At 43.9% G+C, this 18,685-nt stretch overlaps 1 protein-coding gene across 1 annotated transcript in view; it reads right to left on the bottom strand.

Moving 5' to 3' along the window:
* Window positions 1–733: 733 nt before the first annotated feature.
* Window positions 734–18,685, bottom strand: part of LOC115096234 (max-interacting protein 1-like) — a 36,495-nt gene continuing 18,543 nt past the window's right edge. Inside the window, 1 exon segment of the mRNA XM_029610744.1 lies at window positions 734–1,494. Coding sequence (XP_029466604.1) covers window positions 1,331–1,494 — 164 coding nt within the window. The 3' untranslated portion in view covers window positions 734–1,330.

Here is an 18,685-nt window from a genome sequence, read left to right as displayed (position 1 = left end):
AATTGTCTTTGTGAGCCATCCAGCTAATAAGACTTTAATGCAAACACTAGTAGTGTTGGGGTTATTTAGATAATATTTGTTTGTAGTGTAGAATAAGCATATTAAAAATTTATTTTGCTTTAAAATGCTTAGCAAGTGCTAAAAGTAGATATGTCTGAGTCCATATTCATTCCTGACCAGTGTTAGGGTGAAAACATGTTGGGTTCAGAGTTGTTAAAAACTGCACCATCTTTTCAAAAGTGCCAAAAAAGACATAAATCAGGATTGCTCATTTCATTGCAACTCTGGTTAAATCTCATTAAAATATCTGCTCTGCAACAGAAACACTCCTTTATAACATTCTATACCATGTAGTATAGATCCTCAAAATGTACATGCAATACAAAAATGATGCACATTTGCTTGCTTGGGCAATAACTGAACCAGCTCATTTTTACCCAAGGCTTTAAATTTCCCACAAGGACAAAAATGCAGTTTGCAGTTTCTTTTGCAACGTTTTCTTGCCATATGAATGTCACAATGGTTCAGGCACTGGCTTTTAATTTCTAATACATGTTGTTAAGTACGGATGCTGATGCATTAACTTCTCTATTTTCTTTTTTGGTCCCCAAACTACTACCAGCATAGTGTTGCCTGTAATTATCACAGATAAACTCTACGATGCAACATACGATAGGCAAGCAGATCAGAGTTTGGTAGCCTAGTGCTAGCAATGTGTTAGAGGTACTGCCTAAAACTGAAGCTCAATAAAAGCTGATTTGAATAGTGATCTCTCAGAATATTCATTCTATACCCATTCACGGTAGTTGCTTTCTCTCTTGCAGGGCATGAAATAAACTTGTTCAAAGGCTACACGTCAGGCCCGCTTGGAAAGGGCTGTGTTACCTTTTAGCTAAATAAGGACGATGATCAATTGTTCTATTTTGCAGTGAAGTCTTATTCCAAAGGCAATGTTTAAATTGTTTTTTTTAAATCTGCCTCTGACACTGTATGAGAAAACTAGAAATTCTTCAGATTGGGGGTGGGGAAATGAATCACCAGTATCCTCTTTCAAACAAACATTAAACAAAATAAAAATTATTAACTCAGAGAGAAGCTATCCCAACACCATTCATGTGAAGGTCTTGAGCATTAATATCAATGCAGGGGCTTCCAATCCAGCTAGCACCAAAGGGCTACTTTTCATGTCTGTCCAGAACTATCCCCTTAGGAGTAGTTTTGAGACAGTTTCTGAAAAGAGATACTGCAGTTTAACCCAATCTGAAGTAGATTTGCATCGAAGATCATAGTTTACCCCAGCTGACAGTCTACCCTGCACTGTACTGTCTTCCTATGATGCGAAAGAGAGTTTGACACTGGAGCTGGAGTAACCTTCGTCACTCCCAATGCTCTGCAGGCTGCTGTGATCATCAATATCACTGATGCTGGTGGTGCTGATACTGTCCACTTCTCCATGGGAGAACTCTGTGCCTTCCACATCCACTTCAATCTCTTCTGCAAACAAGGAAAGAGAGAATGTGAATGTTGTTTCATGTCCATGAATCCTATTAAAGTTGTGGCTTAATAAGTTTAGATGAACCTGCTATCAAGCAATCTTCAGAAGGATGGAAAGAAAAGGAAATACTATAACGTAAGCTGAAGGTCCCAGTAAAAGTTATTACAAGAACATTGACTTATTTTATTTATTTATTTATTTTTAACTACTAGCAACATTTGATGAAAAACATACAGTACCTATAGCCATCTGATTTGTAAAACGCAACCATCACAGACAGCTTCTTAATGAATACCCAATATTTGTTTAGCATGTCTACTTTCTCACTGTCCCTCTCCACACATTGCTTCCCATCACCTTTTAATCTTACAAATCCATGTCTGTCCTTCCTCCTTTTCTCTGAAATATCTGAAAAAAACTTGCCTCCTCATTTTGCCTCTTTAGCAATCTTTCCTTCCACTCATACTTTTGACAACCTGATTTTTTTCTTTTGTCTTTCAGCTTTGCTAATTATTCAGTCCAATGTTTATCTTTTTGAGATCCTGAGTAGTCTTTCAATGCTATCTTTTGGCCTTTACTTTTTCACTCACCTCTTTGGAGAGCATAATTGGTTCCTTTTTTTCTTGTTTTTATTTACCTTCCTGCTCTTATTATTGCTCTTTTTAGTTGAGCCCACTGTTCTTCCTTCCTGCTAGCTCCATGTTAAGGAACTTTGCCATTTTAACAAACCTTTATCAAATCACCAAGGAACCAGACACTAATATTGCATCTCACCAGAATCAGCATGGTGACAGATGCTGACAATAAAGACACTTTACTAACCACAGGAAACCAAAGCATTAGTACGCACACCCCAAAATGAGGTTAATACAGAAGATTTAAGGAGTTTTTCCATTTAGCAATAGAATACAACCAAAGATTCTAGAACAGAGTTTCCCCAAATGTGTCCTTATGATCCCAAAGACAGTGGGGTTTTCAGGATATCCACATGAGAAGTTTGTATATACCAGGGCTCCGATGTATGCAGATTTATCGCATATATTCATTGTAGTTATCCTGAAAACCTGAATGGCTGTGGAGTGAAGAGGACAAGTTTGAGAAGCCCTCTTCTAGAAACCTCTGGGAAGAAGGGAACAAGGAAGAAAGACACAAGAAGAAGTGGGGCACAAAGGGGGAATAGGCACAGGGTGTTACAGCACAGGAAAAAGAACTACAGAAGAGCAAAGGCACAGAGAAGGGACAGAAGCAAAGCAAAGAAGCATGGGTGGAGAGGCAAAGGGATCAAACAAATGTGGGATGGTAGAGAAGGGAAAGAATGGCTGATCTGAAAACCTCTAATATTAGAAAAATCTAGCCTTCTGTATTGAACATTAATTGTAAGATATCAAAACAAACATTTGTGAATGCAGCCATAATTTTAAATTAGCTTTCTGCTAATTTATGTTAGAATCATAATTGGTGCCCTCCAATTTCTTGCCACAGATTTTTTCAAGATTCTGCAGCAATTGTGTGACACATTTGCATAATTTTGCATCTATTTATTTCCATCTCATCTTGCTATAACAGACCAGCACTTGACAAGTGGGTTGTTTGCACCTACCAGCAGATGGAGGCAGACTACATTGATTTCTCACTGTCAGGCAGATACAGTACAGTACAGTGAGATACAGATACAGTACAGTGCGCTCCAACGGAGCACACTGTTAACCTGTTATTGGACGCGCGTTTTCCCTTACCCCTTATTCAGTAAGGGGCAGAAAAACGCGCGTCCAACCAGCTGAACCCTAATAGCGCCCTCAACATGCAAATGCATGTTGATGGCCCTATTAGGTATTCCTGCGCGATTCAGAAAGTAAAATGTGCAGCCAAGCCGCACATTTTACTTTCAGAAATTAGTGCCTACCCAAAGCTAGGCGCTAATTTCTTCGGACACCGGGAAAGTGCACAGAAAAGCAGTAAAAACTGCTTTTCTGTGCACCCTCCGACTTAATATCATGACAATATTAAGTCGGAGGTCCCGAAGAGTAAAAAAGTAAAAAAAAACCAAAAAAAAAAACCAAGTTTGAAGTCGGCCAGTGGCTGTTGGGTTGAAAACCAGACGCTCAATTTGCCGGCGTCTGGTTTCCGAGCCCGTCAGCGGGGCTCGAGAACCGACGCCAGCAAAATTGAGCGTCGGCTGTCAAACTCGCTGACAGCCGCCGCTCCTGTCAAAAAGGAGGTGCTAGGGACAAGCTAGTGTCCCTAGCGCCTCCTTTTGCCCGTTTCTACCGCCGGGCCCCATTTAAATACTGTATTGCGCGCACAGGCGCGTGGCCTGTGCATGCGCCGGCTCTCCCGTGGACTTTACTGAAGCGGCCTGTAAGATATCACAGCCACTACACTTAGGGGGCGGGGCAAAGCAGCAGGAATTCAGTATTTTCTGCCTCCAGCAGATGGCAGCACTGGGTGGTACAGCAGTTTGCTGTTGGATCTGGCATCAGACCCTGGGCCAGGCCGATGGTTTTGGCCAGAAGTGCAAGCCTAGTAGTCACTTCCTGTCCCTTGTGAGGCTTTGGTTAAGCTTGTCTGGGGGAGCAATAAATTAAAAAAAAAATTCAGAAAGATGATAATTTATTTCCTCCTGTGAGTAAATCTGCCTGCTCTCTTCGGGTCCTTCTCCTTCCTCCCTCCCCCTTATAGTCCACTGCCTTTTGAATGCCTTTTTCCTTTGGTTAAAGTTTATTAAAGAAAAGAAAAAACAGAGAAAGAACAATAGTTCTGCGGGGAGGCTAGTTGACAGCTGTTGCAGTGGTGAGTCACTGGGAAAGTGCTCGCAGTTGCGGGGAAGAGAGAAGTTATCTTTCATCGGGCCTGCTCAGGGACACAGGGAGGGTTTTTGTGCTGTGTGATTGTTTGAAAGGCAGTCGGCAGGAAGCATGGCAAGGGGAGAAGGATAGGCCTGCCCACAGCACGTGTCGGTGTGAGGCTTGTGGGGTGCTTCGGGCCACGTCAGAAAAAGGCCCCTTGTGCTCCGCGTGCATGAAGACTGGGGATGGCTGGCTTGGATGCCACGTCTCCTCCACACAGTTTTTTCTCCTCATCTGGCACTGAGGACCCTGACATGTGATTTACTGCGAGTGCTACTGAATCAGCAGCCATTTGTAATGTGCTTCCCATGCGAGTAGGCCCTGGGATTCAGACAGCGGGGACTTCTGGGGTGGTTTGATGTGCCTCCTATGCTGAGACCGGCAGTACTATCATGAAGGGCACATTGACTATGATGGTGGGGGCCCATGAGGATTTCTCCCTGGAATTTCTTTGGTTTCTACATCAGGCCTTTTGTGTCTTCTCGCAGCCAGAGTTCATCCCGCAACACATTGGTGAGAAGGTACCGAGAATTTTCTGCTGGTTTTGTTCCCCCAGGACCCTGATAAATGTGTGCATGGGGCTACTGAAGTACCTAGGCTTTCATGGGAGGACCCTGGGGTGCAGAGGATTCCAGGGATGCAAATAGTTTGGCTTCCCTGGAAGAGAGGGATCTCCCATAGAGTCTAGAGGATAACTGTGATTTGGCTGATTCACAGAAATGAAATCAGATCTTTGATAGAGCAGGTACTCTCTTATTTCCATTTGGAGGAGTTGGATGTAGCTTGGAGTATCCCTTCTGCGGAATCTATAAGTAGAGAGATAGTAGATGCTTTTAAAGGGCTCTATTCAAACAAATGGTAATGGAACCTACGAGGGAGGATGTGATACTTTATCTGGTGCTCACAAATGAGGATAATGTCTCAAATGTCTGAACAGGTGCTCACCTGAGCACCAGTTATCAGACAGCATGGTTTGATATTGCAAACAGGATACAGAGAAGATACACAAAGACCTAAGTTTTGAATTTCACAAATGGGTATGTTCACAGGAAGAACAGGAAGACTGGGAGAAAATGGGCAAGGTAGAACAACAATGGGGCAAACTGAAAGGAGCTATTACAAAGGCAACAAATCTATATCAGGCCATACAGTAAAGTGGGGGCCGCGGTTACCCCGCTCCTAACCCGCTTTCTACTCACTTTCCGGCCGCGTTAGCCCTTCCTGCGATACACTATCCCCTTTAACCCATCCTTACCGCCTCTTTAAATACCCGGGTAACCCTTCTGCACGCGGCATGTATATTAGATGTAAACGAGCGAATTAGCTATTCCCTCCCATACAGTAACGCGCGCCCCGACTATCGCTATTTTACCCTGCCGTTTTTGCCGCGCGTTTAACCTGCTAACTTACTGCCTACCCTTACCCCTGCGTTAGAGGCAGGGGTAATGGTAGATGGCAAACTTTCCCCCAAAAGGAAACCTCTAAAAACCTAAAATCCCCTCCTTCCGAAGCGACTTGACATTACTTTTTGTTGTTTTCTTACTTTTTGTTGCTTTCAGCTCCTTCCCTTCTCTGCCGTCCTCCGGAGGGGCAGCCGGCGGCGAAAGCGGCTTGCAGCATTCCCTCGCGACCAAGTGCAGCGTCTTTTGGGAGGAACCGGAGTCCTAGCGCCTCCAGTGCCCTGGAGGAAAAATCCTTCCCCCCCCCCCCCCGGAGAAACCCAGCTGGGGTTGAGAGGCGCGAGTACTGAGTGAATCCCCTTCCCCAGGGCAGTGCCCCTGACAGGGGCTGCAGGGTATGTCAGGGAAGCGAAGCGTACTTTCATTGGCCTGAGCGCCCATCAATTTGGGCGCTCCAGCCAATGAAAGCACATAGACAGGCGTGCATGACGCATGCCGTGACGTCACGCGCGCCCGTCTATGTGCTTTCATTGGCCTGAGCGCCCAAATTGACTGGCGCTCAGCCAATGAAAGCACGCCCGTCTATGTGCTTTCGTTGGCTGGAGCGCCCGTCAATTTGGGCGCTCCAGCCAATGAAAGCACATAGACAGGCGAGCGTGATGCACGCCGTGACGTCACGCACGCCCGTCTATGTGCTTTCATTGGCTGGAGCACCCAAATTGACGGGCACTCAGGCCAATGAAAGTACGCTTCGCTTGTGCCGTGACTGGAGAGGGCACAGAACAGTCGGCTCTCACCTGACTTCACAATTTGAGGGCCGAGCCAGGAGAACCGGGACCTGCGCGGGGGGGACCGCTGCGAGCCGTTTTCGCCGCCGGCTCCCCCCTCCGGAGGGCAGCAGAGAAGGGAAGGGGCTGAAAAGCAACAAAAGGTAAGTTGGCACATGTCGAGCTGCTTCGGGAGGAGGGGATTTTCGGTTTTTCGGTTTTCATGGGTTAAAGTTGGGATCCACTTCCTGGTGCCTGTCATTTCAAATGTCATTTGAAATGACAGGTACCAGCGCACCCAGGATACTGTATAGGCGCTGTATTAAGCGCCTATACAGTAAAATGGGTTGCGCGGGGCCTAACGCTTCGCCTAACGCTTTGCAGACGCGGCTTGCATTTACAAGCAATTTAAATAGAGTATCGAGCGGTATGTGAGCAGGACTGTGCGTGCGGGGAACGAGGGTGCGCCCGGCACTGCCGCACTCTTTCTAACGCGGCCTTACTGTATTGACCCGTATGTTAGAAAGTAAACAGTAAGAGGAAAAAGAAATAGATCTGGTTCTCAAAGGAAGTGGCTGAAAAATAAAGGCAAAAAGCATTCAAATATTATAAATGATCCCTAAAGAGGAAGACAGGGAAGAATACCTGATGAAACTGAGGGAGTCAAAGAAAGAAATCAGGAAAGCAAAAGGCCATGTGGAAGAAAGGATTGCCAAAGAGGTAAAGTGAGGTGACAAAACATTTTCAGGTATATCAGAGAAAAAAGGAAAGGTCCGAAGTGGTATAGTGAAATTGAAAGATGACGAAGAACAATGTTTGGAGAGAGACAAATAAATGGTAGAAATATTAAACAAATACTTCAGTTCAGTGTTCACTAAAGACGACTCTAGAAAAGGACCGTTGCTGGTAGACAAGATCTTAGATAGGGATGGGATAGATGAAACTCTGTTTATGGGAAAGAATATATAGGAAGAGCTAGGCAAAATGAAAGTGGGCCAGGCCATGGGGATTTTTATATTTTTATTGGTTTTGTTTTATTTGCGTAGTTGTTATTAATTAGATTTTTATTTTCTTTATTTTCTTTTATATTTGAATTTGTGAACCGGTTTGGTCAGACTTTGTCTGTGAAAGTCGGTATAGAAATGTTTTTAAATAAATAAATGAGGTACAACAGAGTGCGAGACAAAGTATTAACTATTATGAACTCAGATTGTTTTACATTGTTTATATTTTGAATGCATTTTATTGTATTTTATTTTTGTTTAATTTTAACCCATTTTAAAGGATGATTTATTTGCCAGCTATTTTTATTGATGTTTTTTTAGACATTTTTATGTAAATGTAACTGTTTTATCTGCATTTCATGTTTGGAAACCGTTGTGATGGCCAGTCTGAACGACGGTATATAAGAATTTTATAAATAAATAAAAATCCCAGAATACTGAGGGAGCTCAGAGATCTGCTGACGAGTTCCGCAGAAGGACCTTTTCAAAAGATCTCTGGAAATGGGAGTGGTGCCACGAGACTGAAAGAGCAGTGGTGGTCCTGCTTCACAAGAGTGGTTACAGAGAGGAGGACTGGAATCTACAGGCTGGTTAGCCTCACACCTCAATGGTGGGGAAAATTAATGGAGATGCTGCTGAAGGAAAGGATAGTGAACTATCTAAAATCTGGTGGGTTGCTCGACCCGAAGCAGCATGGATTCACCAGGGATAGGTCCTGTTAGACAAATCTGATAAGATTTTTTTTTTATTGGGTGACTAGAGAATTGGATAGAGGAAGATTGCTAGATGTGATTTACTTAATTTCAGCAAAGCTTTTGATATGATCCTGGATAGGAGGCTCGTGAATAAAATGTGAAGCTTGGGACTCTGTGCCAGGTGGTTGTAGTGGACTACAAACTGGTTGAGATACAGAAGACAGCGTGAAATGGGAAATGGAACATATTCTGAAGAGAGAACCATATTAAGTGGAATGCCACAGGGATCAGTTTGGGGGCTGCTTCCGTTCAGTATCTTTGTGAATGACATTATGGAAGGGGATAGAAGGTAAAGCAGAATTACTACTTACCTGATAATTTCCTTTCCTCTAAGGAATGCAGGTCAACCTACACAAGTGGGTTATGCACCTCTAAAAGGCAGATGGAGACAGAATAAGAGCTGACGTCACAGATCTATATTCCCGCCCTAACATCAGCCCGCCAGTATTCTCTGGAAAAGCCAAACTGTGGACAAATTGCTATACGAGAACATGATTATTAATAGTCAACCAGTCATGTTTCCACTCAATCGGAAACACAGAGTTCAGCCAAAAGCACTAATCTCAGGGGCTGGTTATGTCACTTACCAGTCCTTCAATGAATGAACAGAATAACAGTCTGCATCGTATGCAAAAAGGGCCGAATGAAAAGCAAGTAGGCAGATGAGGGTGGGTTGTGGACTGACCTGCCTTTCTTAGAGGAAAGAAAATCAGGTAAGTAGTAATTTCTCTTTCCTCTGCACTCAGGCAGGTCAATCCATACAGGTGGGATGTACCATAGCTACTCCCGAACAGGCTGCGCCCTTCAGACCCCGAATGTCCAAGCAACAATGCATAGGAAGGTGTACAAGGAATAGCCCATCACTGCCCAGGAATTCTTAGCAGGAGAAAATAACCAGCTCTCCACACACAATACCACAGGAGCTCTAGCAGAACACACTCTAAGTTACTTAGAGAGAGAAATCTCAGCAGCTGAGCTATAACTACCCATTTTGTTGGATCCCTATGTTTATCTGCACCATGAACCTTAAACAATTGATCAGACTACCTGAAAGAGCCGGAAACTGCAAGTACCTCATCCGATGTCACTTGACAGCCAAAGCATGCAAAAAAATGAGATCAACTCTCATCACTAACCCTCTTCAACGTGGGAGTCAACAAACTCCCAAAACCACTGTCAGCAAGAAGGAAGGAACCGCTTTAAAACTGTACTGCCCCCAGAGTCACGCACAAACCAGTTTTTGGCAAGATCATCTTACAGTTCGGAAACCTGGAGTACTGATCATATTGCCACAACAAAAGAACTGCCTGCAAAGGTAAGTAGCTGCAAGGAACATCCATGCAGTGGACGAGAGATGGGGCTCGCCAAAGTCAAGATCAGATTAAGGTTCTGCAGCAGCACCGGTAGCCACAAGGAAGGCTGAAATTGGTTAACTCCCTTCAAGAATCAGGACACCTCTGGTCCAGCAAATACCCTCTGTCACAAGTGAAAGTTGCTACCTGAACCTTCATAGTGATAAAGACCAAGCCTCTGAGACAACCTTCCAGCAGGAAATTCGAAAAGGAATTTCTCCCTGAGAGGGCGAGGACCCCATTCCTCACCCCAGGCCTGGAAAGTCTCTGACTCTGACATAAGCCAGAGAGAGAAAACACGCTGCAGTGCGGAGCAAAGTGGAAATAGCTGCAGAAGAATAACCACACTTCAGCAAATGAACCCTCTCAAGGGCCAAATCATAAGGCAAAATCGATCTGGATCAATGAGTGGAAGGGTCCCTGGAGCTACCAATCTGTCCTGAACACAGGCTGAGAGTATTGCCCACCATCAGCCTCTGTAGATCAGCAAACATGGCCTCCAGAGCCAATCTGTAGATATCAGAATTACAACTGCGGTCCGGATAGCAATCTTGTGAAAGATGCTGTATGTCTGTTCCTGGTGGGAAGGCTTGTAATATCCTACCCCGTGGCCACATCTGAATGGAAGCATTGAAATTCTGCTCTCTCGGACTGCTGACTGAAGAATAGAGGTACCTTCTCGAGATCAGATGACCCCAATGCGCTAACATGAGTGGAAAAGCTTCTGTTCCACCTAGATGAATGATGTAGACTACTGTCTATGTATTGTCCAACAGTACTGTGACCGAATGAGATTCCAGCTGCTCAGTGAAACAAAAACATGCCAGTCTGAGTACAGGTGCTCTCAATTCCTGATATGGAGCCCCATAACTCTGCAGGTTTGCATCTAATATGAGAACTTTATAGCCTGGTGTCTCCAGGGAAATCCTCTCCCTGAGATGATCTGCCTGTAGTTATCATTGCAACTGGACTTTCACTGGCAGAAGCAAGTGAAACCACATTATGCGACCGCGGATGCTACTGGTAGAGCAACATGTGCTGAAGAGGCCGCACTTGCGGCCTCTTCAGCACATGTTGCTCTACCACTGACCAGGGACAATGTCCAAAGTGGCCTCTATCGACCCCAGGAACTGAACAATGAACTCCCAACTGCAATGCTCCACACCAGCTGCATGCCGAAATAGTCCAGCATTTGAGATGACTGCAAATCGTCAAGATACGTTCCTCCTTTGTGCAGAGATGCTAATATTAACACCATGATCTTGCAGAAGGTTCATATCAACAACCATCAGCCCGAAGGACAATGACTGAAAATGATGACGTCTCAGAATAGCCAAGCTCAGCAAATGCTGATGTTCTTGACAAATGCGTAGGTAGACATACCTCCATCAGAAACAAAGACGTGAGATATTTCTCTAACGCATAATTTACTTCCGGAAAGAGTCAAACACAAATGACACTCAACTTTCAAATCCAGAGAAATCTCCCTTTGATCTGAAGGGAGAAAACCAAATCCCTGCTAGAGGCATCTGACATATTGTCAAGAACATCCTCCTGAACATTACTAGGACAGCCTCACCGTGGCGCCTGCATGCAGTGGCTGAAAAATGATATCAGAGTCTACGCCTGGTGACCCTGCAGAAAAAAAAAATGGAAGACCCTTGGATTCCACCCAGGAAAGGGAGGATGGGTCCATCCAGGAGCCCATAGACCCAAGATTAATACTGCTGACTGACCCACATCTCTCGTAGATATCTCGGTCATGGAAAGCAAGAAGGAGATACATTCATTTTATTGCCTTCTGCCCCACTCCCCTCAGACCGAAGGGATGGCCAGCGTCAACAAAAAGTCATAGTAGATAAATCATCTTGTCCAACCAGCCCCGACACAGATCCCAAGAAGGCAATGGCTCCATTGTCCTTATATAGCAAGCTACATAAACATAATTACAACATACACACATAGTGCAAACTATCTTTATATGTCTTCATTAGAGCAGGTTCCCTTGAAGATACCTGCGGAAAACTGCTTGTCCAGAAAGGACACCCAACAGGGCTTGAACCGGCATTGGCTGCAACAGTCTTAACCTCTAGGCCAGTCTCATTAAATACTGAAACCTCTATGTTCCTGGCACCATACCATTCCGAGAGAACATATGCCATTGCATGCCCACAAAGGGTCATGGTTCCATAAAATAAGTGCACAAATAGTATGCGCTAAGGACAGCATGTGCCCAGACAGAATACGCTCTGACAGGATGCACACACAAGTACAACTGCGCATTGACATCAGTGCACTGCCTCACAGCACACACACATGCCGTGCATAGGAAAACCATACCGCCGTAAAGGGCCACGGCTGAAGAAAATTGAGCCTTATCAGTGGGGCCTAGCCAAAGGCTGCTCAACCCACTCAGCTTGCACTGCCATTGTACACTAAACCCTGAGGAAAGTGAGAGGGAGGGGGAAGGGATGCCAAACACAGTGTTGAGCGAGGGAGAATCTGGTAAGGAAGGAAGAGTAAAAATCTCCCTAAACTCTCTTCCCTTTTTTTTTTTTCCTATACCTGAGCTCAGCCCTCTCCGGCTACAGGGGGGAGGGCACAAGCTGTCACCACCAAGCACTCCCTTTGGCTCCAACCGCTTTTTTTTTTCCTCCCACGCCTGAGGCAGGCTCTACTGAGGAAGGGACCTATTGGTGTCACCTCAAGAACTCAAGTGGTGTTCGAAAATTCTTCCATCTTCTCCTTTTCTTTCATTAATTTTTTTTTTTTTTTTTAACACAGGCAATCCCCAGAAGGGAAAGCAGAGTTGCTTACCTGTAACAGGTGTTCTCCCAGGACAGCAGGATGTTAGTCCTCACATATGGGTAACATCATCAGATGGAGCCCTGTCACGGAACACGTTTGTCAAAGTGTCTAGAACTTTGACTGGCACACTGAGCATGCCCAGCATGCCACAAACCCTGCAGCCACCAGGGGTCCTCCTTCAGTCTCGTTTGTAGCAAAAGTACGAGCGAAAAATAAAATAACTAAACATAAGCAAAAACTCCGCGGGATGGCGGGCAAGTTTCGTGAGGACTAACATCCTGCTGTCCTGGGAGAACACTTGTTACAGGTAAGCAACTCTGCTTTCCCCCAGGACAAGCAGGATGGTAGTCCTCACATATGAGTGAATAGCAAGCTACAGGCTGAGTCATACATATGAGGCCAAGCAGCACCGAACATGTGCAACAGGCACAAAAAAATAGAATTAAGCATAAGCATTGTCATGTTAAGTGTAAAACATTGATAAGACAGGTGAAGAGAGAATTTGAAATGAAGTTGGCCGTAGAGGCAAAAACTCGTAATAAAAACTTTAAAAAATATATCCAAAGCAAGAAACTTGTGAGAGAGTCGGTTGGACCATTGGGTGACCGAGGGGTTAAAGGGGCTGTTAGGGAAGATAAGGCCATTGCAGAAAGACTAAATTAATTCTTTGCTTCCGTGATTAATAATGAGGATGTTGGGGAGATACCGGTTCCGGAGATGGTTTTCAAAGGTGATGAGTCAGACGAACTGAACCAAATCACTGTGAACCTGGAAGATGTAGTAGGCCAGATTGACAAACTAAAGAGTAGCAAATTACTTGGACTGGATGGTATGCATCCTAGGGTACTGAAGGAACTCAAAAATGAAATTTCTGATCTATTAGTTAAAATTTGAAACCTATCATTAAAATCATCCACTGTACCTGAAGACTGGAGGGTGGCCAATATAACCCCAATATTTAAAAAAGGCTCCAGGGCTGATCCGAAAAACTATAGACCAGTGAGCCTGACTTCAGTGCTGGGAAAAATAGTGGAAACTATTCTAAAGATCAAAATCGTAGAGCATATAGAAAGACATGGTTTAATGGAACACAGTCAACATGGATTTACCCAAGGGAAGTCTTGCCTAACAAATCTGCTTCATTTTTTTTTGAAGGGGTTAATAAACATTTGGATAAACGTGAACCAGTAGATGTAGTGTATTTGGATTTTCAGAAGTCCCTCATGAGAGGCTTCTAAGAAAATTAAAAAGTCATGTGATAGGAGGCGATGTCCTTTTGTGGATTACAAACTGGTTAAAAGACAGGAAACAGAGAGTAGGATTAAATGATCAATTTTCTCAGTGGAAAAGTGTAAACAGTGGAGTGCCTCAGGAATCTGTACTTGGACTGGTGCTTTTCAATATATTTATAAATGATCTGGAAAGGAATAAGATGTGATACATTACAGGAGGTCCTTGCAAAACTGGAAGATTGGGCATCCAAAAGGCAGATGAAATTTAATGTGGACAAGTGCAAGGTGTTGCATATAGGGAAAAATAACCCTTGCTGTAGTTACACAATGTTAGGTTCCATATTAGGAGCTACCACCCAGGAAAAAGATCTAGGCGTCATAGTGGATAATACTTTGAAATAGTCAGCTCAGTGTGCTACAGCAGTCAAAAAAACAAACAGAATGTTAGGAATTATTAGGAAGGGAATGGTTAATAAAACGGAAAATATCATAATGCCCCTGTATCGCTCCATGGTGAGACCGCACCTTGAATACTGTGTACAATTCTGGTCGCCGCATCTCAAAAAAGATATAATTGCAATGAAGAAGGTACAGAGTGCAACCAAAATAATGATAAAGGGGATGGAACAGCTCCTCTATGAGGAAAGGCTGAAGAGGTTAGGGCTGTTCAGCTTGGAGAAGAGATGGCTGAGGTGGGATATGATAAAGGTCTTTAAAATCATGAGAGGTCTTGAATGAGTAGATGTGAATCGGTTATTTACACTTTCGGATAACAGAAGGACTAGGGGGCACTCCATGAAGTTGGTAAGTAGCACATTTAAGACTAATCGGAGAAAATTCTTTTCACTCAACGCACAATTAAGCTCTGGAATTTGTTGCCAGAGGGATGTGGGTTAGTGCAGTTAGTGTAGCTGGGTCCAAAAAAGTTTGGATAAGTCCTTGGAGAAGTCCATTAACTGCTATTAATCAAGCTGACTTTGGGAATAGCCACTGCTATTAATTGCATCAGTAGCATGGTATCTTCGTAGTGTTTGGATAATTGCCAGGTTCTTGTGGCCTGGTTTGGCCTCTGTTGGAAACAGGATGCTGGGCTTGATGGACCCTTGTTCTGACCCAGCACGGCAATTTCTTATGTTCTTATATTCTTATGAAGAGTCCTAACCTCTTTAGCCTTTCCTCATAGGGGACTTGATCCATCTCCTTTATCATTTTGGTTGCCCTTCTCAGTACCTTTTCTAATTCTGCTATATCTTTTTTTGAAATTTGGTGACCAGAACTGTACACAAATATTCACGATGAGGTTGCACCATGGAGTGATACAGAGGCATTATGTTTTTTCTCTGTTTATTCTCCATTCCTTTCCTAATAATCCCTAGTGTTCGGTTTTGGATTCTTGGCTCTTGCTGCTCATGAGTTGAAGATTTAAATGTATTATCAACTATGATGCCTAGATCTTAATGGTGACTCCTAATGTGGAACCTTGCATTGTGTAGTTATAATTGAGATTACTCTTCGCTAAATGTATCAAATGCACTTGTCCACATTAAATTTCGTTTGCCATTTGTATACCCGGTCTCCCAGAGATTAGGGAAGGAATGGATGAGCCATTCACACCACTCCTCTATTCCAACATCAACCTTCACTCGTTCACTCACACTCTACGCCCCCTCCAATCCTCTCACTGACTTCACACATATCCCTCTTATCTGCTCATTCTCACTGTAGAGCCCCTCTTGATCACCTCACTCATATGCCACAGCTCCTTGCCCCTCCCAATTCCCTCATTCACATTCCATAGCATTTCTGATCCTCTCATTCACTCCCTCTCCTACGTCCCCCCCTTCAATTCCTTTACTCATTTTCACCCCCTGTACTTCTCACTCATGCTAGGCAACAGGATCTCAGAGGAAGATGGCAATAGGATTTCAGGGAGCGGGGCAGAGGGATAGGAGATGGAGGGGATGAGGAGAACGAAGGAAAAGGGGCTCATAGAAGGGGGATTTTGGATCAGGAGAGGGAGCAGGACAAATTTATTTTCACACACCTTCCTCCAGAAGATCCCTTTCCTCATTCACAGATATACTCCACATCACTTCCAATTCCCTCACCTCCTCACACAATTCCACAATTCCTCTGATTACTTCCCCAAATTGACACCCCCTCACCGTTCCTCTCACATATAAACTTCACACTCCCTGCCACTGTCCTCTCTATCTCACAATCTCTCATTCTCTCTCACACATATACCCCATCCTACTTCACCTCTAATCTCCTTATTCCACACCAGCACTCCCCCATCACCCCCTTCCACCTACAATCCCTGCCTAAATTTAAACTCCACCTTCTCTCTGATCTCCTCACCAGCACCCCAATGAAACCCTCTCACATCCTGTGTCATTCCAGCTTCCTTGATTCAGAGTATAGCAGCAGGAATGTGGCACCTCAGGCTGCTTCCTCTTCCTGTGTAACCCAGTGCTGGAGTGTTATGTTTTGAACTGTGGAGGCTGCTGTAGTATAGAGTGGTTCAAAGCACAATGCTCCAGTCCCCCATTGCACAGGAAGAGGAAGTAGCCCAAAGTGTAGTGTTCCTGCTGCTAATATGCTGTTTTAAGGTAGCTGCGATCTGTGCAGGTGGGTTACAGGAGGAGAGGGGTAAATAGAAAAGTTACTTTTGCTGCAGAATTAGCTCCTGGTCTCCCACAACAAATCCGCAGAGGTGGTAGCATTCAGCAGGAAAAGGAGAAATTACTACTTACCTAATTTCCTTTCCTCTAATGAGGACAGGTCCATCCCACCAGTGGATTAAGCACCTCTGCCAGCAGATGGAGATGGAGCAAAAGCTGACGTCATGGATATATAATCCCACCCTGACAGCCTGCCAGTATTCTCTGGAAGAGCCAAACTGTGGACAAACTGATTATACTTGAACATCATCATTAACACCCAACCATTCATGCTTCCAACCCACCGAGAATACTGAGTTCAGACAAAGTAGTAACATTTTATTTTTATTTATTTATTTATAATTTTTATATACCGAAGTTTAGCTAAAGGCCTTCACTCCAGTTTACAAGTATAACAACGAATTACAGGCGAAAACACAACTGGAATAACAACAGATATGGATAGGTTATAACAACGGATAAAAATTGGTTATATCTAACAGCTTATGTAGCAACAGATTGGGTATGTCATCAATTACAAAGACATTAACTATTCGTAAAAGTAGGAGGTGGCGTTTATCGTGTGAGTGCTTAGCCGATCCCATCTTTGTAGGCTTGTTTTGTAATCTTAGGTGTTCCGATAGAGAGTTCAGAGGTGAGGGTCCTGCTATTGAAATGGCTCTGTTTCTTATGGTAGTGAGTTTAGCGGTATGTATAGTTGCACTTTGTTTGCTGATCTCGTATTGCCTTGAGAGTTGTGTCTTTGTATAATGGTGTTTAGTCATGTGCTTTCACTGTTGTGTATTGCATTGTGGATAATGATTAGCATTTTATATTAGATTCTCTTTTCTACAGGTAACCAGTGTAAACTTTTTAGCACAGGAGTGATGTGGTCATTTCTTTTGTGACCGGTGAGGATTCTGGCTGATGCGTTCTGTAGCAATTGGAGTGGTCGTATGGTAGCTTGGGTAGGCCTATCAGGAGTGAGTTGCAATAGTCGAAGCTGGTGAATATAAGTGACTGTAGGATGGTTCTGAATTCAGGGTGATACAGTAGTGGTTTTAGGTGTTTGAGGATTAGTAATTTGTGGAAGCCTTCTTTGATTTTCATTGTGATGTGTTTTTTATATTTAAGCTCTGGGTCTAACCATATTCCTAGATCTTTCACGTTTTCTTTTAATTTGATGTATGTGTTGTCAATTTGTATGGCATGGTTCAGGTTGACTCCGGAGTTTTTTCTTTCAAGTAGTATGCATTCAGTTTTGTCCATGTTAAGACATAGTTTCATGTGGTTTAGCATGTTTCTTATGGTGTTAAGGTAGGTGGCTGAGAGTTTCATTGCATTTTCGAGGATGTTTGTTACAGGTATGATTAATTGGATATCGTTGGCGTACATGTAGTATGTAATGCCAAGACTCGTGAGGAGCTGGCAAGAGGTATATATTAAACAGAGTGGCTGAAAGAGTAGATCCTTGGGGTACTCCGGTTTCAAGAGGTATGGCTTCTGATGAGTGGTTGTTGATGTTTACCTTGAAGTATCTATTTTTGAGGAAGGATGTAAACCAGTCAAGAGTTTTGCCAGATAGACCGATGTCAGCTAGTCTGGAGATTAGGCTTTTATGTTCGACCACTAGGGATGTGCAATCCTTTTTCTCGAATTAGGCAATTTCAATGAAATTCAGAATGGTTCAGGAGAACCGAAAAACGATTTAATTTCTTCCGAAATTTCGGAAAAAAATTCATTTTTGGGTAGTGCGCCCCCGAAAAAAAAACCCGAACCGTGGGGAAAAACAAAATTCCTGTGAGGGGGGGGGGGACGACGACCCCCGAAACGAAGCCTGATACGAATTTGAAGCCTGAAGCACATCTCTAATATGCACTAAACTAAGGGGCTAGAAAAGCCACTTACCAGTCTTCAACGAAGAGCAGGAATCACACTGCACTGTTCACCCTAAAAAGGCTAACCATAATTTAAACATTGGCAGCCTAGGGCGGGTCTGGGACTGACCGCTAATTTTCCAAGTCCATGCCACCCAAGACTATCGGACTGAAGGCTCTCTACTGAAGGAGGGACCACACGGTTTCGCCCTAGGAGGCAAGCAGTGCTATATAAACACCTTCTGATGTTTCCTTTTCTTCTGTTTTGTTTTTTTTACTCACAGGCAATCCCCCGAAGGTAAATGCATGTCCACCATCTGCTGGAGATGGAGAATACTGGCAGGCTGATATTGAGGCGGGACCATATATCCGTGATGTCAGCTTTTGCTCTGTCTCTATCTGCTGGCAGAGGTGCATAACCCACTGGTAGGATTAACCTGCCAGAATGCAGAGGAAGCTGGACTTTGCAACCCTACCTGCAGCCAT

This window comes from Rhinatrema bivittatum, chromosome 7 (genome assembly GCF_901001135.1).
Source record: "Rhinatrema bivittatum chromosome 7, aRhiBiv1.1, whole genome shotgun sequence".
NCBI classification, from domain to species: Eukaryota; Metazoa; Chordata; class Amphibia; order Gymnophiona; family Rhinatrematidae; genus Rhinatrema; species Rhinatrema bivittatum.
The sequence above is the reverse complement of the archived record's forward strand: the minus strand, read 5'-3'. Positions and strand labels throughout refer to the sequence as shown.